Here is a 21,927-nt window from a genome sequence, read left to right as displayed (position 1 = left end):
GCCTCCTGAAATTTGTTACAGCTTGTCAGCCAGGCTAGCGCTGAAAGTCTTGTATGTTTTAGTGGACTATGTCCCTGAAAGAGAGCCCTATTTAGGGACTAGTTTAATGGAATTCCATTTTTTAGTAAGGATGGGACTCATTTGTTTAAAGGGAAAGTGTCTTGAAATATTTTATTTAAATTAGGCAAGAAAAGCAGTATACCATTGTCAGGGATCATGTCTCTTTTGCAGACTTTAACTTAAAGTGTGCTCAACTAAATTTGTTTGTTTGGTTGGCTGGTTGTTTCACCAGAAAAAGGCACTTTAGCAGTGTGTATCAGGAGGCTTAAAAATATTCATACTATATATGTAAATGCATAGAAAATGCACACAACAAACTAATAGTGCTGAGTACCTCTGATGAGAACACCAAGAAGCAGGAAAAAGGCGGTCAGTAGGGACTTTAGTCTTATCTTACAATATATTTATGTATTAACTAATGTAATTAACTTTAATTTTGATAAGAGAAAAGTATCATTCCACAACTAGGACTCTCTCTCAAGGAAATAATAAGAAATTTAAGGCAGAAAAAAATTAAGAAACAACAAAATGTCCGAAAATCAGGGATAGGTTAAGCAAGTTATAGGATACCAATTTAAGAGTGTATTATATAATAACAAAAATGATATATTAAGGAATTTCTAAATACATTGGACAATATTAATAATATGCTTTTAACCTTAAAATATCTAGATTCAGAACCATACTTAGTATGATTCTAATTTTGATGGGGAAAAAAAAAAAACTCCTCCCCAGAATGTTATTAGTAGTTTTCTACTGGTTGGTGAAATTACTGTTTTCTTTGTTATACTTGACTGTTTTCCAAAGTTTCTACAACTTGACTTCTAGAATCTAGTCTCAACATGCTTTTCTGTTTGCCTTTGGTCTTGTGTTGCAGGCGTGCCTGTGTGATTCGAGGCCAAGTGGTGGCCATAGATGGAACTCCTCTAGTGGGAGTGAATGTCAGTTTCTTGCACCACAGTGATTATGGGTTTACCATCAGCCGGCAAGATGGAAGGTATGTCAATGTTGTTTCTGATCATTGTGGGGGCCAATTACTGACTTCTAGCCAGGGGTAAAACCAGGGCTCAGATGATACAGTGATGGTAAACCCATCTTTCTTCAAGTTATATCTCAAAAAGTCATTGGTGATATTTATTTCCTCTATTTCCTAATTAATTCAAACTGGATTCCTCTTCTAATCCTTCTCGAGTCTTCTTGAAACCCAGGCCATGTGAAAAGTTTTCTATCCTTTATCTAATTCCATCTATAAATCCAACTTCAAAGATCAGTGACATTATGCAAATGATAAATAAGGAGCTATGGAACACATAGGCTATTTTTCCATAGTAACCCCCAAATATTTCAGAAATGAATGCATCCAAAATATTTCTTCCAAAAGTACAGAATTCCACCACATTAATGGAGAAGCTTTAAAAATGTGTCCTCCCTAGGCTGCCTATTTGACTATTGGCCGCAACTGATAGACAAGCTTGGCCAGCCTACTTAATTATAGTGATTTATCCTGAAGCACCAACCACCAGGCTGCTCTCTAAGGGGGTTCTCTAAGATCTGAGAAGCAAGACCTTGAAGTAAAACCTTCTCATCCTGGAAAAGGATTTGCTCACAACAACATTTTTGTTGCCGTCATTTAGACAGACATTGATTCAGAATATTTGGGTCAATAGGCCCATGTGTCCAGCTTAAAGGTACCTATTTATGACTCTCAGGGACACTATAATAATGGCTTTGAGGTGCCCTAGTCTCCAGGTGACTACCCTTAAAATGTCCTACTCATAACAAGCCACTTCAATAATCATACGCAAAAAAAGACCTGTTGGCTTCGAGCTTTATCACACTGTGAGAAACTATCTCATTTCAAGAACCTACAATCAAACCTTATTAGTCCTAGACACTTTAGAAATGTTAATTGTTCAACTTGGGCTGTGCCGGATTTATTTTTCCAAGAGCCTGTCAAGAAAGTACTTATAAAAAATTAGTTTAAAAAGATAATAAGAAAGAGTTTTAGCCTACTTAAGAAAATAAACTGTTCTTAAGGACTTTAGTAAATTATATAAATTATTTATGTATAAATTATATTGCTTATTACTAACTAACCATCTCTTCATTATAACAAGCTCAGCAGAACTATTTTGGTAGCACACACATATATGTACATATATATGCACATATATATATGTGTGTGTATATATATATATATAAAACTTCATTTCCTTTCAAATATTCTATAATCAGAGTTCTCTATTAATTCAAATGGGTCTTTCTCCCAATTAGATTGAATAACGGAATTTTGGTAGTGCACTCACCAGTAACTGGTGCTTAAAACTAGCCTCACCCTTGCAAACATCTTCAACCATATGCCACAAATTGAGAAATGGGTTATTTCTCTAAATAGAATATGTCTTCTGAGACATTTGACTTTGACTTCTCATGGAGGCCTGATAAGACCTCATTTTTTTGGCTTACATACAAAGGTTTCGGTGAATTATTTGATATTCACACAAGAACCTAAAAGAATCTTGATACCTAAAAAGTCTAAAATTGTTTGTGTACAGTTTACAGGGAATATTAAAGAGGGTAATCTTTGTTGTTATTTTTGTGTCTTTAGTTTTAAGTGAAATGCCCCAAGCCCCTCCTCTGCTGAACTCACAGTGACAACTGAGTTTATGTAGATGACAGATACTAGTCAGAATCCCCTCTAGCAATAACTCCCCTCAGGCTCCATAAAGGTGTAAACATTCAAAATATGGGCCCCAAATGCCAACCAGACTGTTCCACTGTCATTTCCTGGACATAAAGTGACAGTATGATGAGAGTTTCCATTTATATGTCTCTGCTTGTTGCTACCTCAGTTTGAGTAAGTACATTTCAAAAGTAGAAAATCATAAGAAAAATATACCTGAGGTCGGCCGGGCACGGTGGCTCAAGCCTGTAATCCCAGCACTTTGGGAGGCTGAGGCGGGCGGATCATGAGGTCAGGAGATCGAGACTGTCCTGGCTAACACGGTGAAACCCCGTCTCTACTAAAAATACAAAAAAAAAAAAAAAAAATAGCTGGGCATGGTGGCGGGCGCCGGTAGTCCCAGCTACTCGGGCGGCTGAGGCAGGAGAATTGCTTGAACCTGGGAGACGGAGGTTGCAGTGAGCCGAGATTGCGCCACGTTACTCCAGCCTGGGCAACAAAGCGAGACTCCGTCTCAAAAAAAAAAAAAAGAAAAGAAAAAAGAAAAATATACCTGAGGTCAAAAGAGTATAGAAAGGCTGAGATTAGCATCTAGATACCTAGTAGAGAGTGTGATATGAGAGTTGCTGATAGGATCCTCCATGTTCAAATCTCAATCCCTCCAGTCGGCCACAGTGCTTATACTTTTCACCAATGGTATCACTGCTTTGGGTGAAGCTGTCAGCTCTCTCAAAGTCCCCGTTGAATGCAAATATGTCATGTGGGATGTAGAAATATTTACCCCCATTATCAACTACTTGCTAAAGTAAACTGACAAGTTTCCCTAAAGAACCAGAAAAGGTCTAGATCATGGGACCAAAGTAATTTATTCAAAGCAGAAGGAAGGATGGTGTTGAAAGACTGAGCCCTTTAAAAGTATGAAGAGATTAGATACTCACATAGAGAAGGGACTACTTAGCAGAAAAGAAAAAAGCCTTTTCTAAAGGAAAGGTGAATGTTTATGAGTGTCTACTGTATGTTAGACACTTTCATGAATGTCTCTGTTTTCATCTTCACAACTATCTGAGATAAATATCATTATTATCATCCTCCCCATTTGCTGTATGAGAAAATTTATCCAGATAATAAGGATACAGTTCAAGATTTAAACCCAAGTAATCTTGCTCTTTTCTTCTATGATTTACCACCTTCAACTTAGGTATATAACCAGTCCTCAGTCAAGTGTTGAAAGAGAACTATTTGTAAATAGTTCAGCTAATGATAAGCAAAACAGGTGAAGTGACGACATTCTTAGAAGTTTCTTGAGAAGTATTAAAGGTCTCAAGAACTTTGTTCTGAAGACTAGAAGATGAAGAGAGGGTTCCCTTTGATTCTCCTCCAGGCAGAAGTTTATTCATTTATGGATACCATGAGGCAGAGAGAGATAAGCAATTTGCATAGGTGTCAATAGCCTTCCATCTGTAGATAGTACTGGTTGGACTTATGTGTTGACAACAATCTCCAAACAAATAAATCCTCTCCCTTGGGTCTTTTATATCCACTCTCATATGACTTAATAACCTGTTATTAATGGCCCGTGCAAATGGAGGTGTTTTGTGGTGGGAGAAATCCCAAAGAAGTAATCATTCAGAGAGCATTCTATTTGGCATTGGAAATGGTTTAGATGGATCTCTGGCCACAGTTCCACCTTCCGTCTCCATGTCAATTAATGAGTCAGCCAGGCAGTGTTTACTGTGTATAACTGCGAGGTGGAAAGATGAGAAGTTATCAGTCAGGGCTTTCCAGGGAAACAACATATGACATAGATATAGATATTGATATTATTGTCTTGAGAGAGGGATTTATTCCAAGGAATTTGCTTATAAGATTGTGGGGATTGGCAAGTCTGAAATCTGTCGGGCAGGCTAGAAGACTGGAAACTCTCAGGAAAGAGATGCAGTGGTCTTAAGGCAGAATTTCTTCTTCCTCACAGAAACAGTTTTGCCCACCCACATTATCAAGGATCATCTCCTTTACTTAAATTCAACTGATTATAGATAATAGCCACATCTCCAAAAGACCTCCACAGCAATACCTAGATTGGTGTTTCATTAAATAACTTAGAACTATAACCTAGGCAATAGAGATATAAAATGAACGATCATAAGAAGCCTAAGGGAAGTCCCAAGGAGACCTTAAAAATCAGTATCTGCTCATGGAGATAATCAAAAGCTGACCTATAGTTCACTTGAACTCCAAAAAAAAGAAAACATATGGCAAATGTAGTAGGGCAATGAATCTGATTTGAGAAGAAAGGTAACAGTTGTTGAGTTCCTACTATATGCTTGACCCTTAAGTCTTTAACTCATTCATTTACAATAGCAGCTACGAGATAGATTATAGAGGCTTCATTTTACTAATGAGAAAACTGCATCTCAGGAAGGTTAAATAACTAGCCCAAAGACACAAAGCTAACAGGGCAGAGCTGGGATTCAAACCCAGATATATATGAAACCAAACCCACATTCTTTCTACGAAACAAGATGCCTGGCCTGTCTGTGTAATCTTTCCAGAAGTACAGAATAAAAGTTTTCTTTAAAAAGAGAGAGAATAATTTCCAGGCACCTATGTTCTTATCTGGATAGTTTATTTAGTTTTCATGTTTGTGTTTGTTTTTTGTTTTTAAATAAATAAGCACTTCAATTTTGAGTCAAGAGTCAAGGTTTGGGTGAGGCAGATAAACTTCCCCAAGAACACATACTTAAGTCCACATAGAAGGTGAACTAGAGGAAAGGTTTCTTGACAAGTAGTGTCAGATTTTCCCCACTACACTTGCCTTAAACTGTTCCTGTAGTATTATGAATTCAGACCCTCTGTCTTAAACCATAAACCGTTTGTGTTTTCTTTTTTTTTTTTTGGTTCAAACCTAAATTATTTTCTGTAGCTAATGCAGTTCTTCAAATCCTCTTTTTGGAAACTGACTTAATATTAAGCTACTTTACTGAAAAAGCAGCAATAAAAAACACGGTATTATCCATCCTTTGTTACTGTTCATTTATCTTTATCTGCAAGATTTCTGCAACAAAACACGATTGGTAATACTATAATAAATATAATAAATGTCATAGGAAGAGAGTGATGAGATGTCCATAATTAAGTCTGATTCCCTATAAGGGCTTTTTATCATTGAAAAAGTGTTCTTCTGAAAGATCTTTTTTAATGCAGGCAATTGCTTACATCTCTCTCCTGTGGATTTAAGTTGCCTTGAATATTAAGTAACATCATATTGCCCTTTATCCATTTTTAACATAAAAATGATAATAATTTATCATTATCTTACTTTTTTATATAGGAGTTTATGCTTTTCAGATGCTCTCAAGTACATCATCTCCAAGACGTCATTATACTTAAAAGAGAAGTAAGGTAGAACCATCTAGTGCAGAATGAAATGAAATCTGAATCTGTTCAGCTCCAATGCAATAGTCTTGTCATAGACCACATCTAGAGATAGACAGAGTTGGCTTACAGCAGAGGTAGTCTTGCTTTGTCATAGATAGAGAAGAAGTTGTTGGTGAAGTTGTGCAGGGTTCATTACAGGCTGTCTTACAAAAAGAAACCAAAAACCATTGTGAAGCAAACCAGAGATCTTAAATCTGAGGTTCAAGTAGACTAGGAGGCCAAAGAGGGTAGTCAAATGTAGAAGGCTCGGTCGGGCATAGCTGAGTTCAAAGAAATTTTCCCTAACAATTGTCCTCTGCTGATATCTTTCTCCAAATGCCATCTCAAAGACACTGTCTGCTTTCTGACACGATGTTTGTGACCCTGAACAAGATATTTAACCTTTTGGCTCCTTACTTTTCTTATGTTACATTATAGGATTTTTTGGAAAATGAATAATGCATCATTCTCAAAGATGCTGCTAAATGTTAGATGGTCATCCTTCTGTTATCTTTAGCATAAGGGGAGCAGCTGTGTCAGATTTGGCTTTGCAGAAATGCATGCAGTGATTTTGTTTAAGATAGTGTTAAAATTAACTGGTTTACAGGCTGGGCGCAGTGGCTCACACCTGTAATCCCAGCACTTTGGGAGGCCAAGGCGGGTGAATCATCTAAGGTCAGGAATTCAAGAACAACCTGACGAATATGGTGAAATCCCATGCCTACTAAAGAATACAAAAATTAGCCTTGCATGGTGGTATGCACCTGTAGTCCCAGCTACTCGGGAGGCTGAGACAGGAGAATCGCTTGAACCCAGGAGGCGGAGGTTGCAGTGAGCTGAGATCACACCACTGCACTCCAGCCTGGGGTGACAGAGCAAGACTCCATCTCAAAAAAAAAAAAAAAATTGGTTTACAAATTTCAAGGGAATATCAACTGGTGACATGGAATGTCTTCTTAGAAGACCACTAGATAGTGAAAAGAAGTCATCTATGGAATGAATACATTGCTAGAGAGAATTTATAAAATAGACAATACAAGTGGATATAGTTGAGTCCCCCCAAAAAGGAAAGGGCACTGATATTAACCTATTTTTTAACTGTAATTTTTTAATTTTTCATTTGATTGCAACTGTCTTATGTTTTTTCCTTCTTAGCTTTGACCTCGTGGCCATCGGTGGCATCTCTGTCATCTTAATCTTCGACCGATCCCCTTTCCTGCCTGAGAAGAGGACACTCTGGTTGCCTTGGAATCAGTTTATTGTGGTGGAGAAAGTCACCATGCAGAGAGTTGTATCAGACCCGCCATCCTGCGATATCTCCAACTTTATCAGCCCAAACCCTATTGTGCTTCCTTCACCGCTCACATCATTTGGAGGGTCCTGTCCAGAGAGGGGAACTATTGTTCCTGAGCTGCAGGTGAGTATATTGGCCTTTGAATGTATAAAATAATAATATCATGGAGTGGTCAACAGTGTATAATAGCTAAATTCCTTTTCCTATTCTTGTTACCATCCTTATAAGGTGCTGCCCTTTATTTGTCAAGAGAAGTCTTCAAATGTTTTTCTGGCACACATTTTTAAGACAATTGGTCAGGGCATTAGAATGCTATCTGTGGCCATGGAATAGAACAAGATTAAGCAGCTTTCATAAGAATTAAACTCCAATCTTTGACCTAATAAACACTGTGCTCTAAGAACAAAGCTAGCTGGCTTATTAGTAATAACAGTATAATCCATGAGCTTGGACTGTTTGTGGTTCTGAAATTAAAGCTCCTTAAGAAATTTAGTTTTTGAGCTGGGCGTGGCGGCTCATGCCTGTAATCCCAGCACTTTGGGAGGCCAAGGTGGGCAGATCACCTAAGATTGAGAGTTCAAGACCAGCCTGACCAACATGGAGAAACCCTGTCTCTACTAAAAATACAAAATTAGTCAGGCATGGTGGCACATGCCTGTAATCCCAGCTACTCAGGAGGCTGAGGCAGGAGAATTGCTTGAACCCATGAGACGGAGGTTGCAGTGAGCTGAGATTGCACCATTGCCCTCCAGCCTGGGCAACAAGAGTGAAACTCTGTCTCAAAAAAAAAAAAAAAAAAGAAATCTACTTTTCTTCTGTTGTCTAGTTTGTATCATTGTCATTGTTCTTAGAAGACATGACAACTTCTCTTGTCTAGCTGTGTAAAGTAAATGTAGTTTTCAAGCCTGTGCAGTTTTTTTTTTAAAAAGCTTTGCTTCTGAGTGTTCAAGCTTTATAGTCAGGAGAAGACATTTTTGAACCTCGATATTTTAACATTCCTGAGAATTATTCTTTATTGAACATTCAATATTGTCATTTCAATATTAAACTATTCAACCATAGTACAATTCCCTCACCACATTATAGAAACATTTTAATGATAATTAAATGTGGAAACCACCAAAATGGACTCATAGGTCTTAACAGATCCAGAAATCCAGAAGGAAATGCATGCTCCAAGATAGAATTGATTGTTCTTTCATCATAACACCACCCACCAGCTCTTAGCAGTGCCCAGAGAATACCACTTAGATAAGGCTCACACAAAAATACTGCCCTTCAGGAAAAGCAGTCCAAAGAGCTACCCGTTATCTTTTCCATTGCTCTTTGCTTACAAAGGGAGAAAAAACAAGACAGTGTTTAATGAGTACATTTGATTGGTATGCCAATCCCTTCACAGATGTCATTAGGAAGTATGGGTCTTCTTTCAGCACGAAAGTTTCCAGGCTTATTTAGGATTGCATGTGTTCTTAGGAAAATGAACTACAAAGTTGGTGAGTGTCAGGCTATCCTTCTCTATTTTACTTCTGTCACCAACTGAGAAGACAGCTGGTGGACAACTCTGGTATCAAATGGCTAAGGTAGAGGAAGAAAAACTGGGCAAAGTGTACACAAAAGGTATCGTGTCCTCAGAAACAGGAGAAAGACCAAAAATCCTGGACAATATGAGACACCATATGTTTAACAATCAGTTCTTCTATGTGCACAAGTTTGGAAAAGTAAGAGAGAACAAGGTTCTGAGGTAAAAATGAATAAGAGCATGAAAATATCTACACTATTCATGTCACCTTAAGTGTATTGAATAGGATGGGCTTTTTCTTCAGAGGTCTTTTGAAAGATGAAAGTCAAAGAACACATGATTCAATTTTAGTTACCACCTTTGGTTATTTAACTTTATCTGTGGTGATAAGCAAACAAGTAATAACAATTAATTAAAGCCACATGCTATTTTTACTCTGAGACCAACGTTTAGTGTAAAATTTGCAGAAGAATTAGTGAGAGTTATTTGCTTCTCAGTCACAAGTGCCAACTTGGAGAAACTTGTTCCCAGCCGTTGCTACATCCAGGCACAGAGAAATATGTAAGAAAAATTTGATTAAAAATTTGGCCTCAGGGTCATTTCAAAGCTCCAAGGAAAACAAATTTGATGGCATCGGTAAAGATTAATTCTAGGGAAACTATAATCTTTGTCATAAAATATCACTTGCTGGGCCTGCTTCTTGAGTTCTTCCTCTTAGAGAGCTTAGCCTGAATAAGGATTACACCAATGGTTTTATGATATATGACTTAACACCAAACAAGATTTTGTGTATGTCTGTATAAGAAAAAGACCCCTTAATGGAGCCCATAGTGCTGAATTGCTTGACATTCAGCGGTATGATCTTTTTCAACTCCTACTAAGCAGTTTTTGGAACACTATTGAAAAGCTGAAATTGTTCCTTACACAATCTTTCCTGGCATGGGGAAAAAATAAATGCAATCCTTAAGGTTGGGTCTTGTCTCCATTCAGGTTTGGTGCAAAATTCAAAACCTATTATCATACAGTCTCACAAAGTTTCAAGAACAAATGCCTTGACGTCCTTAGACCTGTTTAAGCTCTCTCCTTTGGCATGTTTCAAAGACAACAAAGCATGCAATATCCTCATCTACCTGCGACCACTGACAAGAGCCTATTTGGCTTTTTTTTTAAATTTATTTCAGGTTGTACAGGAGGAAATTCCCATTCCCTCCAGCTTTGTGAGGCTGAGTTACCTGAGCAGCCGCACCCCTGGGTATAAAACCCTGCTACGGATCCTTCTGACACATTCAACGATTCCTGTAGGCATGATAAAAGTACACCTCACAGTAGCTGTGGAAGGGCGACTCACACAGAAGTGGTTTCCCGCCACAATTAATCTTGTCTACACATTTGCTTGGAACAAGACCGACATCTATGGACAGAAGGTTTGGGGCCTGGCAGAGGCTTTGGGTATGTTGAACTAATTATATGTAAATAGCAGTATTACATGCACAGAACAGAAAATACTTGTTACATGTTAATTTGTATTTGGAATAATTACTGATTTTCTTCTGTTTAAAGGACCTAAGGCATTTTTAATTTAAACACTACCTTGAGGCCAGTTTAGAGTTCCCTTTTGACACATTTTTGCTTCAAAAAGATTTTAGTTCCCCTTTCATGATGGCTGCGTACCAATGGACTCATGCAATATCTGACTTGTAACTGTCACCAGAGCCAAATGCTGCCTTCTAAATGTGACCTTTGGTGTGGCGTTCTATAAGGCCATGTTTTTGGATTTGACATTTAGACTGTCATTTCTACTTAGAGACTACAAAATTCTAACTTATGGCCATCTCCACTTATTATCTTTTATGTCTAAGATGGTTAGACTTCATTAACTTGTTACTTCTTCAGGTTAAATAAAAAATCATCCTGCCTTCCTATTCCTTTTGATTTTCTCTAATCTCAAGACTTTAAAACCTAGAATCTTATAGATAGCAGGGACCTTAAGAGGTCCTTTGGGCCTATGGTTTTCAGATATTTAATTCTCCCAGACAAATGACATTTTTTAAAAATGAGGCAGAGATAGATTTGCCAATGTTTTATTTTGTCAAGTAAGAATATTTTTAAAAGAACTCACTATAATATACTATTCCTACCACTACCATAATTTCATATATGAGGGATACCTTAATAGCAGAAAAGAAAAAATAGTCTGTTTTAAGAAATGATGGCAAGCAATCGAACCCTGACACTCAGAGAGAGATAAACTAACACCAAAGTCTTTATCTCTCTCACTCTGTAGAAAACAAACCTTCCTAAGGTTTCTGTATCTCTGATACAGGTCTGTAGACCTGCAGTTTGGGAGCCATTAATCCTTGTACCTTCAGGAAGCAGCTCATGTAGATCACCCTTGGACAGATGAGAAGATTATTTTAAAGCTCTCCAAAAGAGACATTTAGACATCCTCCCTTGGAAGTGTCTATCATGGTATAATTCCTACAGAGCTGACCTATATTTCTTAGACTATAGTATGTCAATTTTCTTTTCCCAGAGGGAAAGAGAAAGAGAGAGAGAGAGAGAGAGAGAGACTAATGACTCTTCTCTGCCCAAGAGACCCTCATATATTTAAATAATTAACTCATTTGTGTTGGACTTTACTGGAATGCAAGGAACATGGACAGGTTCATATTACCTCAGTAAATGGGAAATTATTGTAAAGACACACAAAAAAATAAGAAAGTACAAGAAATACCATCGGTAGCCTCACAAGCAGGCCTCAAAACCTATAGCCTTGTTCAGGACACATTGCATTTCTAGAAGGTCTGCATCTGCTCTGTCAACTTAAAACCAGCTCAAGTTTTTCCAAGTCCACTGCTTCCCACAGTGGTGACTCAGCCATACTTAAGACTGACTTCATCTCTCCTCCTGCCATACTAACTACCCTCCTCTCTCTCAGCTCTTCACATTCTATGTGGTCTGCTAACTTGCTGTGTATCTCATATTCAGGTTCCTCTTAGAGAAAATATTGTATTGTGTCAGCCATTTACTGTGCAGTCCAGAACACCCTTGTAAGGCAGAACTTTAGCATTAGGCTGCCATGAAAGTTGCTGACCAGCCTACAGAGTCCTGCTTAATCCCTATTCTATTGAGTGTAGTGGTTATGAGAACAACTCTGGAGCCAGACTCCTTCCCCGGGTTCAAATAATTCCTTCTCTACTTACGAGCTGTGTGACATTGGATAAATTAATCTCCAAATGCCACAGTGTCTCCATCTATAAAGTGAATATCATAAAGATTATGTTACTCATAGGTTTGTTATGATATAATGATTAAATGAGGTGAGTAACATAAAATACTTGGCACATTGTAAGAATTCAACAAATGTCAGTTGCTGGTATTGTTTTTTTTCATTTTGTTGTGGCCAGGGTACTGTGATCACATAGTATAAAGCATGGAGTCTATGCAGGTATTTGTTGCCTTAGCTTCTCTAAGAAGGGTGTTGTGAGTATAACAGGCAAGCACTTTGTGCTACTTACTCTCCATTTGCCCTCCCTGCCCGCCCCACCCCTCCGCCCCCAACAAACACACACACGCATAATCTCTTTTCTGTCCTTCTTTGTGCTCTGAGAGGCTGGCTTCCATGGACTGCATTCCCTGAACACCTTGCTCTTTAACTTCCCACTTGATTTGGTCAATGAGTGGCACCATCTAGAGACTGTAGAAAGAGAACAAGCTCAGGGTATTTATCCCTCTCCCTGCTTTACTGCAGACTACATTAGACAATAGCAGCTCCTGTCTAGTAGCCCCTCGTCCAAATCCCCATGCTCTCTCTTGCCTTCTGTATCATCACTCCATCCTCTTCCCCCTACAAGCCCAGAAGGTTTACCAGTTATGCCAGTGCTTAGGTGGCTCTCCCTTCCTTGATAATTCTCTTATCTCTGCCCATGCCTTAATTCGAACTCTCCGCGGTGAACATTTACAAGTGCGACATCTCATTCCTGCTGAGACCCTCACTGAATCATACTCAAAGCCTCTAATTCTCTTCTCCATGATATTATCCTACAGCATTTCCTTCACTAGGCAGATAATCCAAAATTCCTCTAATTTTTCTCTATAGGTCCTTATTTTCCAATTCTTTTAATTTATTATTTATTTATTTATTTTTATTATACTTTAAGTTCTAGGGTACATGTGCACAACGTGCAGGTTCGTTACATATGTATACATGCACCATGTTGGTGTGCTGCACCCATTAACTCGTCATATACATTAGGTTTATCTCCTAATGCTATCCCTCCCCCCTCCCCCCACCCCACGACAGGCCCCGGTGTGTGATGTTCCCCTTCCTGTGTCCAAGTGTTCTCATTGTTCAATTCCCACCTATGAGTGAGAACATGCGGTGTTCGGTTTTTTTGTCCTTGTGATAGTTTGCTGAGAATGACGGTTTCCAACTTCATCCATGTCCCTACAGAGGACATGAACTCGTCCTTTTTTATGGCTGCATAGTATTCCATGGTGTATATGTGCCACATTTTCTTAATCCAGTCTATCATTGATGGACATTTGGATTGGTTCCAAGTCTTTGCTATTGTGAATAGTGCCGCAATAAACATACGTGTGCATGTGTCTTTATAGCAGCATGATTTATAATCCTAATTTATTTATTTTTAAACTTTTATTTTAAGTTCAGGGGTATGTGTGTAGGCTTGTTATATAGGTAAATTCGTGTCACAGGGTTTGTTGTACAGATCGTTTTGGCACCCATTTACTAAGCCTAGTACCCAATAGTTATTTTTTCTGCTCCTTTCCCTCCTCCCAGCCTCCACCCTCAAATAGGCCCCAGTGTCTGTTGTTCCCCTCTTTGTGTCCATGAGTTATCATCATTTAGCTCCCACTTATAAGAGAGAACATGCGGTATTTGGTTTTCTGTTTCTGCGTTAGTTTGCTAAGGATAATAACCTCCAGCTCCATCCATGTTCCCGCAAAAGACACAATGTCATTCTTTTTTATGGCTGTACGGTATTCCATGGTATATAAGTACCACATCTTTTTTATCCAATCTGTCATTGATGGGCATTTAGGGTGATTCCACGTCTTTGCTATTGTGAATAGTGCTGCAATGAACATTTGTGTACGTATGTCTTTATCGTAGAATGGTTTATATTCCTACCCAAAGAATGGGATTTCTGGGTCGAATGGAAATTTTGTTTTTAGGTCTTTGAAGAATTGACACACTGCTTTCCACAATGGCTGAACTAAATTTATGCTCCCACCAACAGTGTTTAATTGTTCCCTTTTCTCCACAACCTTGCCAGCATCTATTATTTTTTGACTTTTTTAAAATTTGCATTTCTCTGATGATGGATGATATTGAGCTTTTTTAAATATGCTATTGGCCACATATATGTCTTCTTTTGAAAAGCATCTGTTCATGCCCTTTGCCTAGTTTTTAATAGGGTTGTTAATTTTTTTCTTATTAATTTGTTTAAGTTCCTTATAGATGCTGGATATTAGACATTTGTCAGATGCATAGTTTGCAAATATTTTCTCCTATTCTTTAGGTTATCTGTTTACTCTCTTGATAGTTTCTTTTGCTGTGCATAAGCTCTTAAATTTTGTTAGATCCCATTTGTCAATTTTTGCTTTTGATGTGATTGCTTTTGGTGTCTTCCTCATGAAATTTTTGCCTGTTGCTGTGTCCAAAATGGTATTACCTAGATTGTCTTCCAGGGTTTTTATAGTTTTGGGTTTTACATTTAAGTCTTTCATCCATCTTGAGTTGATTTGTGTATATGGTGTAAGTAAGAGGTCCAGTTTCAATCTCCTGTATGTGGCTAGCCAGTTATTGCAGCACTGTTTTTTGAATAGGGAGTGCTTTCCCCATTGCTTGTTTTTGTCAGCTTTGTTGAGGATCAGGTGGTTGTAGATGTGTGACCTTATTTCTGGCCTCTCTATTCTGTTCCATTCGTCTGTGTCTCTGTATTTATACCAGTACCATGCTGTTTTGGTTACTGTAACCCTGTAGTATAGTTTGAAGTTGAGTAATGTGATGCCTCCAGCTTTTTTTGTTGTTGTTTAGGATTGCCTTGGCTATTTAGGCTTTTTTGGGGGGTTCCATATGAATTTTAGAGTTTTTTTTTTCTAATTCTGGGAAGAATGTCATTGGTAGTTTGATAGAAATAGCATTGAATCTGTAAATTGCTTTTGGTGGTATGGCCATTTTTACGATATTGATGCTTCTTATCCATGAGCATGGAATGCTTTTCTGTTTGTTTATGTTATCTCAGATTTATCTGAGCAGTGGTTTTGTAATTCTCTCTGAGAGATTTTTCACCTCCCTGGTTAACTGTATTCCTAGATATTTTATTCTTCTTGTGAATATTGTGAATGGAAGTGTGTTCCTGATTTGGCTTTCAGCTTGGCTGTTGGTGGTGTATAGGAATGCTAGTGATTTTTGTACATTGATTTTGTATCCTGAAACTTTGCTGAAGTTATCAGCTAAAGGAGCTTTGGGACCAAATCTATGGGGATTTCCAGATATAGAATCATGTTATTTGCCAACAGGATAGTTTGACTTCCTGTCTTCCTATTTGGATGCCTTTTATTTCTTTTTCTTGCTGTATTGCTCTGGCCAGGACTTCCAATACTATGTTGAATAGGACTGATGAGAGAGGGCATCCTTGTCTTGTGCCAGTTTTCAAGGGGAATGCTTCCAGGTTTTGCCCATTCAGTATGATGTTGGCTGTGGGGTTGTCATAGATGGCTCTTATTATTTTGAGCTATGTTCCTTCAATACCTAGTTTATTATAGAGAGTTTTTAACATGAATGGTTGTTGAATTTTATCAAAGCCATTTATGCATCTGTTGAGATCAAGTGGTTTTTTTCTTTAGTTCCGTTTATGTGATGAATCACATTTATTAATTTGAGTATGTTGAACCAACTTTACATCCCAGGGATGAAGCATACTTGATCATAGTGGATTAGCTTTTTGAAGTGCTGCTGGATTCAGTTTGCAAATTTTTTTTAAGGATTTTTGCATCAGTATTCATCAGGGATATTGGCCTGAAGTTTTCTTTTCTGTTGTGTCTCTGCCAGGTTTTGGTATCAGGATGATGCTGGCCTCATAGAATGAGTTGGGGAGGAGTCCCTCCTCAATTTTTTGGAATAATTCTGGTGGGAATGGTACCAGCTGTTCTTTGTACATCTGCTAGAATTTCGCTGTGAATCCACCTGGTCCTGGGGTTTTTGTTTGTTTGTTGGTCTGTTGGTTGGTTGGTAGGCTATTTATTACTGATTCCATTTCAGAGCTCATTATTGGTCTGTTCAGGGAACCAATTTCTTCCTGGTTCAATCTTGGGATGGTGTATATGTCCATGAATTTATTAATCTCTTCTAGGTGTTCATAGTATTTTCTGATGGTTATTTACATTTCTGTGGAGTCAGTGGTAGCATCCCCTTTGTTGTTTCTAGTTGTATTTATTTGGACCTTCTCTCTTTTTTTCTTTATTAATCTAGCTAGTGGCCTATATATCTTACTAATTTTTCAAAAAACCAACACCTGAATTTTTTGATCTTTTAAATAGTTTTTCATATTTTCTAATTCTTTATGATCTTCCTGAGACCCCAGTTGGGTTTCGAGGGGGTTGTTTTTGTTTTTGTTTTTTGCTTTTCTTCTTAAATTGTGACACTTAGAAATTTTCTCAGTCCTCTCATGAAGAGCTGACCAGTACAGCATCTAGTAGTCATTTCTTGCTAGGGTTCACATAAATGCAGCTCAGCTGCATTTTTTAAATAACAGGCTTATTGAGGTATAATTCATAGACCATAAAGTTCACTCACTTAAAGTGTACAATTCATTGGCTTTTAGTATTTTCACAAGGTTGTACAACTACCACCAATATCTAATTCCAGAACATTTTCATCATCACTCCACAAAGTAACCCTGTACATATTAGCAGTCACTCCCCACTCCTCCCTCCCCCAAGTCCTAGAATCCACTCATCTCCATTTTGTCTATATGGATTTATCTATTGGCCTGTTTTTCATGGCATAATGTTTTCAAAAGATCCATTTTCTGACAATGGTAAAGCATCTGAACAGTTGGTAGAATGAAGCTGGAGAATCTACTACTCTGAAGATGGATTGTGAGCTCCATAAGAACACAGTAGATGATAAATAGTTCAGATGATAAATGAGTGGAAACACATAGGATGAAATATACAACCATTGAGCTGATACCTTAATATTTATGATTAAATCTAAATAAACAAAGAAGGAAATGTCTATTTGTACTCCTGGTGATATTTTGTAATCACTTAACTGATATGGGAGGAAATAGACTGAATTTTGCACCAGCAACAGTGCTGCATCTGACACTTTTCAGATTTGCTTCAAATTCAGAAATACTAGTATAGCTATTTGGTAGGCAGAATAATAGCCACCCCCACAAAGATGTCCATCCTTGGAAACTATGAATATGTTATGTTGCATGCCAAAAGAGAATTAAGGTTACAGATGAAATTGAGATTGTTAGCTTCTGATTTGAGATTGGAGATTATCCTGGTCTATCTGGGTAGGCTCAATTTGTCATAAGGGTCCTTATAAACAGAGAAGGGAGTGGAAGGGGAGGTCAGAGTTACATGAGGATATAACTATGGAAGAAAGGCACAGAGAGATGCAACATTGCTGGCTTTGAAGATGAGGGAAGAGAGCCACAAACTAAGGCGTGCAAGCAGCTACTAGAAGCTGGAAAAGGCAAAGAAATGGATTTTCCCTTAGAGCCTCTGGAAAGGAACTCAGCCCTATGGACACCTTGATTTTTGCTCAGTGAGACCCATTTGAGAATTCTGGCCTCCATAACTGTAAGATGAGAAATTTTTCTTGTTTAAAGCCTGTAAGTTTTTGGTAATTTGTTACAGCAGAGATTGGAAACTAATATAAGACATGACCAGCATTCATGCAGTCCAGTTAGAGCAATGATTTTGGTTAAAACTGTGACTAGAAAGATCTCCCACTCTTTCTCCTCCCATGCCAGTTAAATATGAATCTCTGGCCCACTCACTTCTGGGTGATGGAGAAAGAAGGGTTCAGTTTTAAACAAGCTGAATTTAAAGTGATGGTGAATATCTAAATTAGTTTGATAGTTGTGGGACTCTTGTTTTCCATGTAGCTCGGCTGTAGGGAATTGGTATAATCTCTAAGGGCTAGAATATCACAAGAGAAGAATAGAGTGTTGAGAGACAGGAAAAATGAGAAAAGAAGTGCTTGAGATCCTAGGATATATCACCATTTTTTGTAAGGAAACAGACTTTGCAACTGAAGGGATAATACCAGAGTGAATAAATTACAAACAGGGGTTGTATGAACTCCTTCCTTGGAGAAGTATCAATGGTAACTGATAAGATTGATTAATCCAAGTACAATATTTATCAAGTGGAAGAAGAGTAAAATCATCCCCAGGGTTCCAGTACAAAAGCCACAATCACTAGTTCATCCGGCTTAAAGATTTTGTTGTCTGATACACAGACAAGCCTCCCCTGCTAAAAACTCCATGTGAGCGTTTTAAATAATTTGGACTTAGTGCTTTATTCTTTGACTCTAAATAAAGTACGATGTCTGGAAATCATTGTATTTTATTTAGTTTCTTTCCCTACTCTGCTGCTTGCAAAACAATGTAAAAAAAAATCATTACTGTTAAGTTCACAGGGCTGTTAAAATTCTAGAGATGGCTTATTTAATTTGACAAACTGGCTTGTTCAGGGGCTCTGATCTGCATCCATTATGTGAATTTTGTCAAAATAATTCCCGATGTCCGCCTGTGTCTGCATACATTATCAATATGTAATAATGCATTCTGCCTCGTCTTTATTTTAATTAAATTAAATTGCAGCAGTTTGGAGTCCTGGAAGTTCAGGAAATCAGCCATCCGCTGTTAGTAGCTCTGCTATAAACAATTCTATTTTTCTTCAAGGTTATTGGCAACAACAATTGCATAATTATTTAGTATAGTAGTTTGGCAACGAAGAATGGTGTTTCTGGGAAAACTAGACTTCCTAAAGGTTCACGACACATAGGAGTCTGTCTAAATTGTGTTAGAGAGAAACAGGGGAACATTAATAGTAATAGGTGCTAAGCTATGGTTGCTTTGTGCACACAAAACATTCCTGAGAACGATGCTTTAGCGTTCATAAATTTCCCTTCAGTAAAACCTAAGCAGGTTGGGCAGCCACAAAAATAGCATCCACTGAATATTTTAATAATAAATGGGTAGTGCTTTACAATTTGCAAACTACTTTCACATATATTATCTCATTTTAATCCTTATAACATTCCTGCCTGGTAGGCATGGCAGAATTAGTATGATCTTCATGTTGCAGAGGGGGAAACTGAGGGTCAGAAAGAAAAAGTAACTGGCCTAGAGTCCTGTACAGAGCAGGGATTCAAACTCAGGTCTCCCAGTCCTGAGTTGTGTATGCCTTTCAATGCTGCCTCTCCTCACTAAAGTAACCAACCCACCTTACTGAGTACCCAATTCAATGCCCCAGTGGTTTTCTATCAGAGAAGCTAGCAGAGATAATAATCTTTCATCATTTCTCTCCACTCATGAATTCATAATCGTTAACTGAAAGCAGGGCTGTTTTATCCGTTCAACTTCATAGGCACAGTGCCAAGGATATGAGATTTTCAAGGATCTACAAAATGTTTGCTACCTAAAAAACAAGTTTATTGTCACCAGAAGATGAAAAGGAAATCTGAAAATCAACGTTAATAAATGTTTAAATAAGTGTCTGAAAAATGGAGCACCATGTCAGCTTGTGAACTACAACTCAATTTTCATCCTTACATATGAAATATGTTTAATGTAGGATATGAGTTGTATACATTTTAATATGTGTTATAAGATATAGGATATCCAAAAGTAAGAGTTCCTACCAAGGTTTTCAAATGGCCTTCACTAATACTTTCATAAGCAAGTGGTCTTGTGCCCATTTCAAACTGCTGGTCAAACCCATTAGTAGACTGTGAAATCTATTTGGTGAGTCAACCAGCATTTTCGTTTTGAAAAATTGAATAGAATGTGATGGAATATAATAGAACCGAAGTGAACAGAATTAAATAGAACATACCAGAATGTGATGCTACAAAGACAGTATTGTCTTGGAAAAACTTCAAGTGTGTGTGTGTGTGTATGTGTGTGTGTGTGTGTGTGTGTGTGTGTGTGTATCTCCCCATGTGGATGCTGGGTCACAATTAACGAGTTGTGTTTCTCATCATGACTTTCAGACATGAAAGTTTAAAAGCCATTGGTAAGATGATAAGCCCAGAAACAGAAAAATTAAATGACTTATCAAACCATGTGACTTATTTTCCAAATCAGCATTTATGACTGTTCTTGTCTTCTGGTCCCCTCTACCAACCCATATCAGAGGGGACTACGGAGGTATGCCTTCAACATTGAGTGACCACATAATTTATCATTCAAACCAGATACTTTTGAGAGTAAAAGGAGATACTGTTAATAATTACATCAAGAAAACAACATAACCAAGCACCATTTTTGGCCATTTGGGTTACATGGCACTTCTACTTCAAGGCTATCCCTAGCTTCCAGTCCTTGTCTCTTAAATTCTGAACAAATAAAAAGTTATTTATTTAGCACTACTGAATTGCAGGTCTTCCCCCTTAGTAGCTGTTATCTAGCATAGTAGATGAAAGCATTTGCCTATGAATTACTGGGTTTGAGCTCTGGCTTTGCCATTTACTAACCATGTGACCTTGGACTTAATAACTTCATTTCTTTGAGTCTCTATGATATCTACCAAACTGGAGTAAATATAGTTTCCTCATGACTTTGAGTCTTCAAATTAGGTCATATGCACAAAAACATATCTAATTGTTATGTATTATACAAATGTAAGGCATATTATTTTGTGGTAATTATTAGGGAGATCATTGATAAAAATTCCAGAAAGTAGGCTGGGCATGGTGGCTCACGCCTGTAATCCCAGCACTCTGGGAGGCCAAGATGGGTGGATGACCTAAGGCCAGGAGTTCAAGACCAGCCTGGCCAACATAGTGAAACACCGTCTCTACTAAAAATAAAAAAAATTAGCCAGGCGTGGTGGCGCATGCCTGTAATCCCAACTACTCAGGAGGCTGAGGCAGGAGAATCACTTGAACCTGGGAGGTGGAGGCTACAATGAGCCGTGATCACACCACCGCACTCCAGCCTGGGCAACAAGAGTGAAACTCTGTCTAAAAAAAAAAATTCCAGAAAGTAGGTAATCCTTCAAGGTATGGCTTCTCTCACATGAAAAATTATCCTGCCCTGTATAATATTCAGTATATCTCCAGTGCTTCACAGATCACCTGCCTGGCACGTAGAGCAGCTTGGCGAAGGTTTGCTGTGTCATTAAATAACAGCACCTCACTTTCCATTACAATATTGAATCCCTTTTAGTCGGTCACATTGTTTCAAAGGATAGCCAGTCCATTTTCAAGGTGAGTCTGTTTCCAAAACCCCTGCCTCCCCTCAAAATATGCCTAAATACTGCTAGGGGATAGTAATCTTACAATTTTTTACTGGGTAGGGACAGGGAGGGTTGTTGTTCTTCACTTGTTTTTGATGCACTGGAGAGATACTGACTCTCTAGCCACTCTGACCTTCTTTAAATCTCTCAAAAGCTACCAAGTCTCAAGGCCTTCCACACATGCCACTCTCTCTGCCTAGAATGCCCTCCCCTATAAAGGTAAACCCTTTCTTGGTAAAGAGGCTTTTCCTTGCCTCCACAGTCCAACATAAATTTCCTGGTTACACTCTCTCATAATGCTCAGCATTCTCCCATCATAACCTTTATTACAATTTGTGTGTTTGTGTGTGTGTGTGTGTGTTATTTGTTTTACTTTTATATTTGTTCTTCCCACTTGAATATAACCTCCACTGGGGGGAGGGATGCTGTCTTGTTCAACCT

The 21,927-nt window shown here is 38.1% G+C and overlaps 1 protein-coding gene across 1 annotated transcript in view; it reads left to right on the top strand.

The window, feature by feature from the left end:
* TENM1 (teneurin transmembrane protein 1) overlaps positions 1 to 21,927 on the top strand; it is a 334,457-nt gene that overhangs the window by 182,707 nt on the left and 129,823 nt on the right. Inside the window, exons 12-14 of the mRNA XM_034950131.4 lie at positions 938 to 1,057; positions 7,316 to 7,577; positions 10,155 to 10,422. Coding sequence (XP_034806022.2) covers positions 938 to 1,057; positions 7,316 to 7,577; positions 10,155 to 10,422 — 650 coding nt within the window. The remainder of the gene's footprint in view (positions 1 to 937; positions 1,058 to 7,315; positions 7,578 to 10,154; positions 10,423 to 21,927) is intronic.

Source organism: Pan paniscus, chromosome X (assembly GCF_029289425.2).
Source record: "Pan paniscus chromosome X, NHGRI_mPanPan1-v2.0_pri, whole genome shotgun sequence".
Taxonomy (NCBI): Eukaryota; Metazoa; Chordata; class Mammalia; order Primates; family Hominidae; genus Pan; species Pan paniscus.
This window is presented reverse-complemented; position numbering and strand designations above follow the sequence as displayed.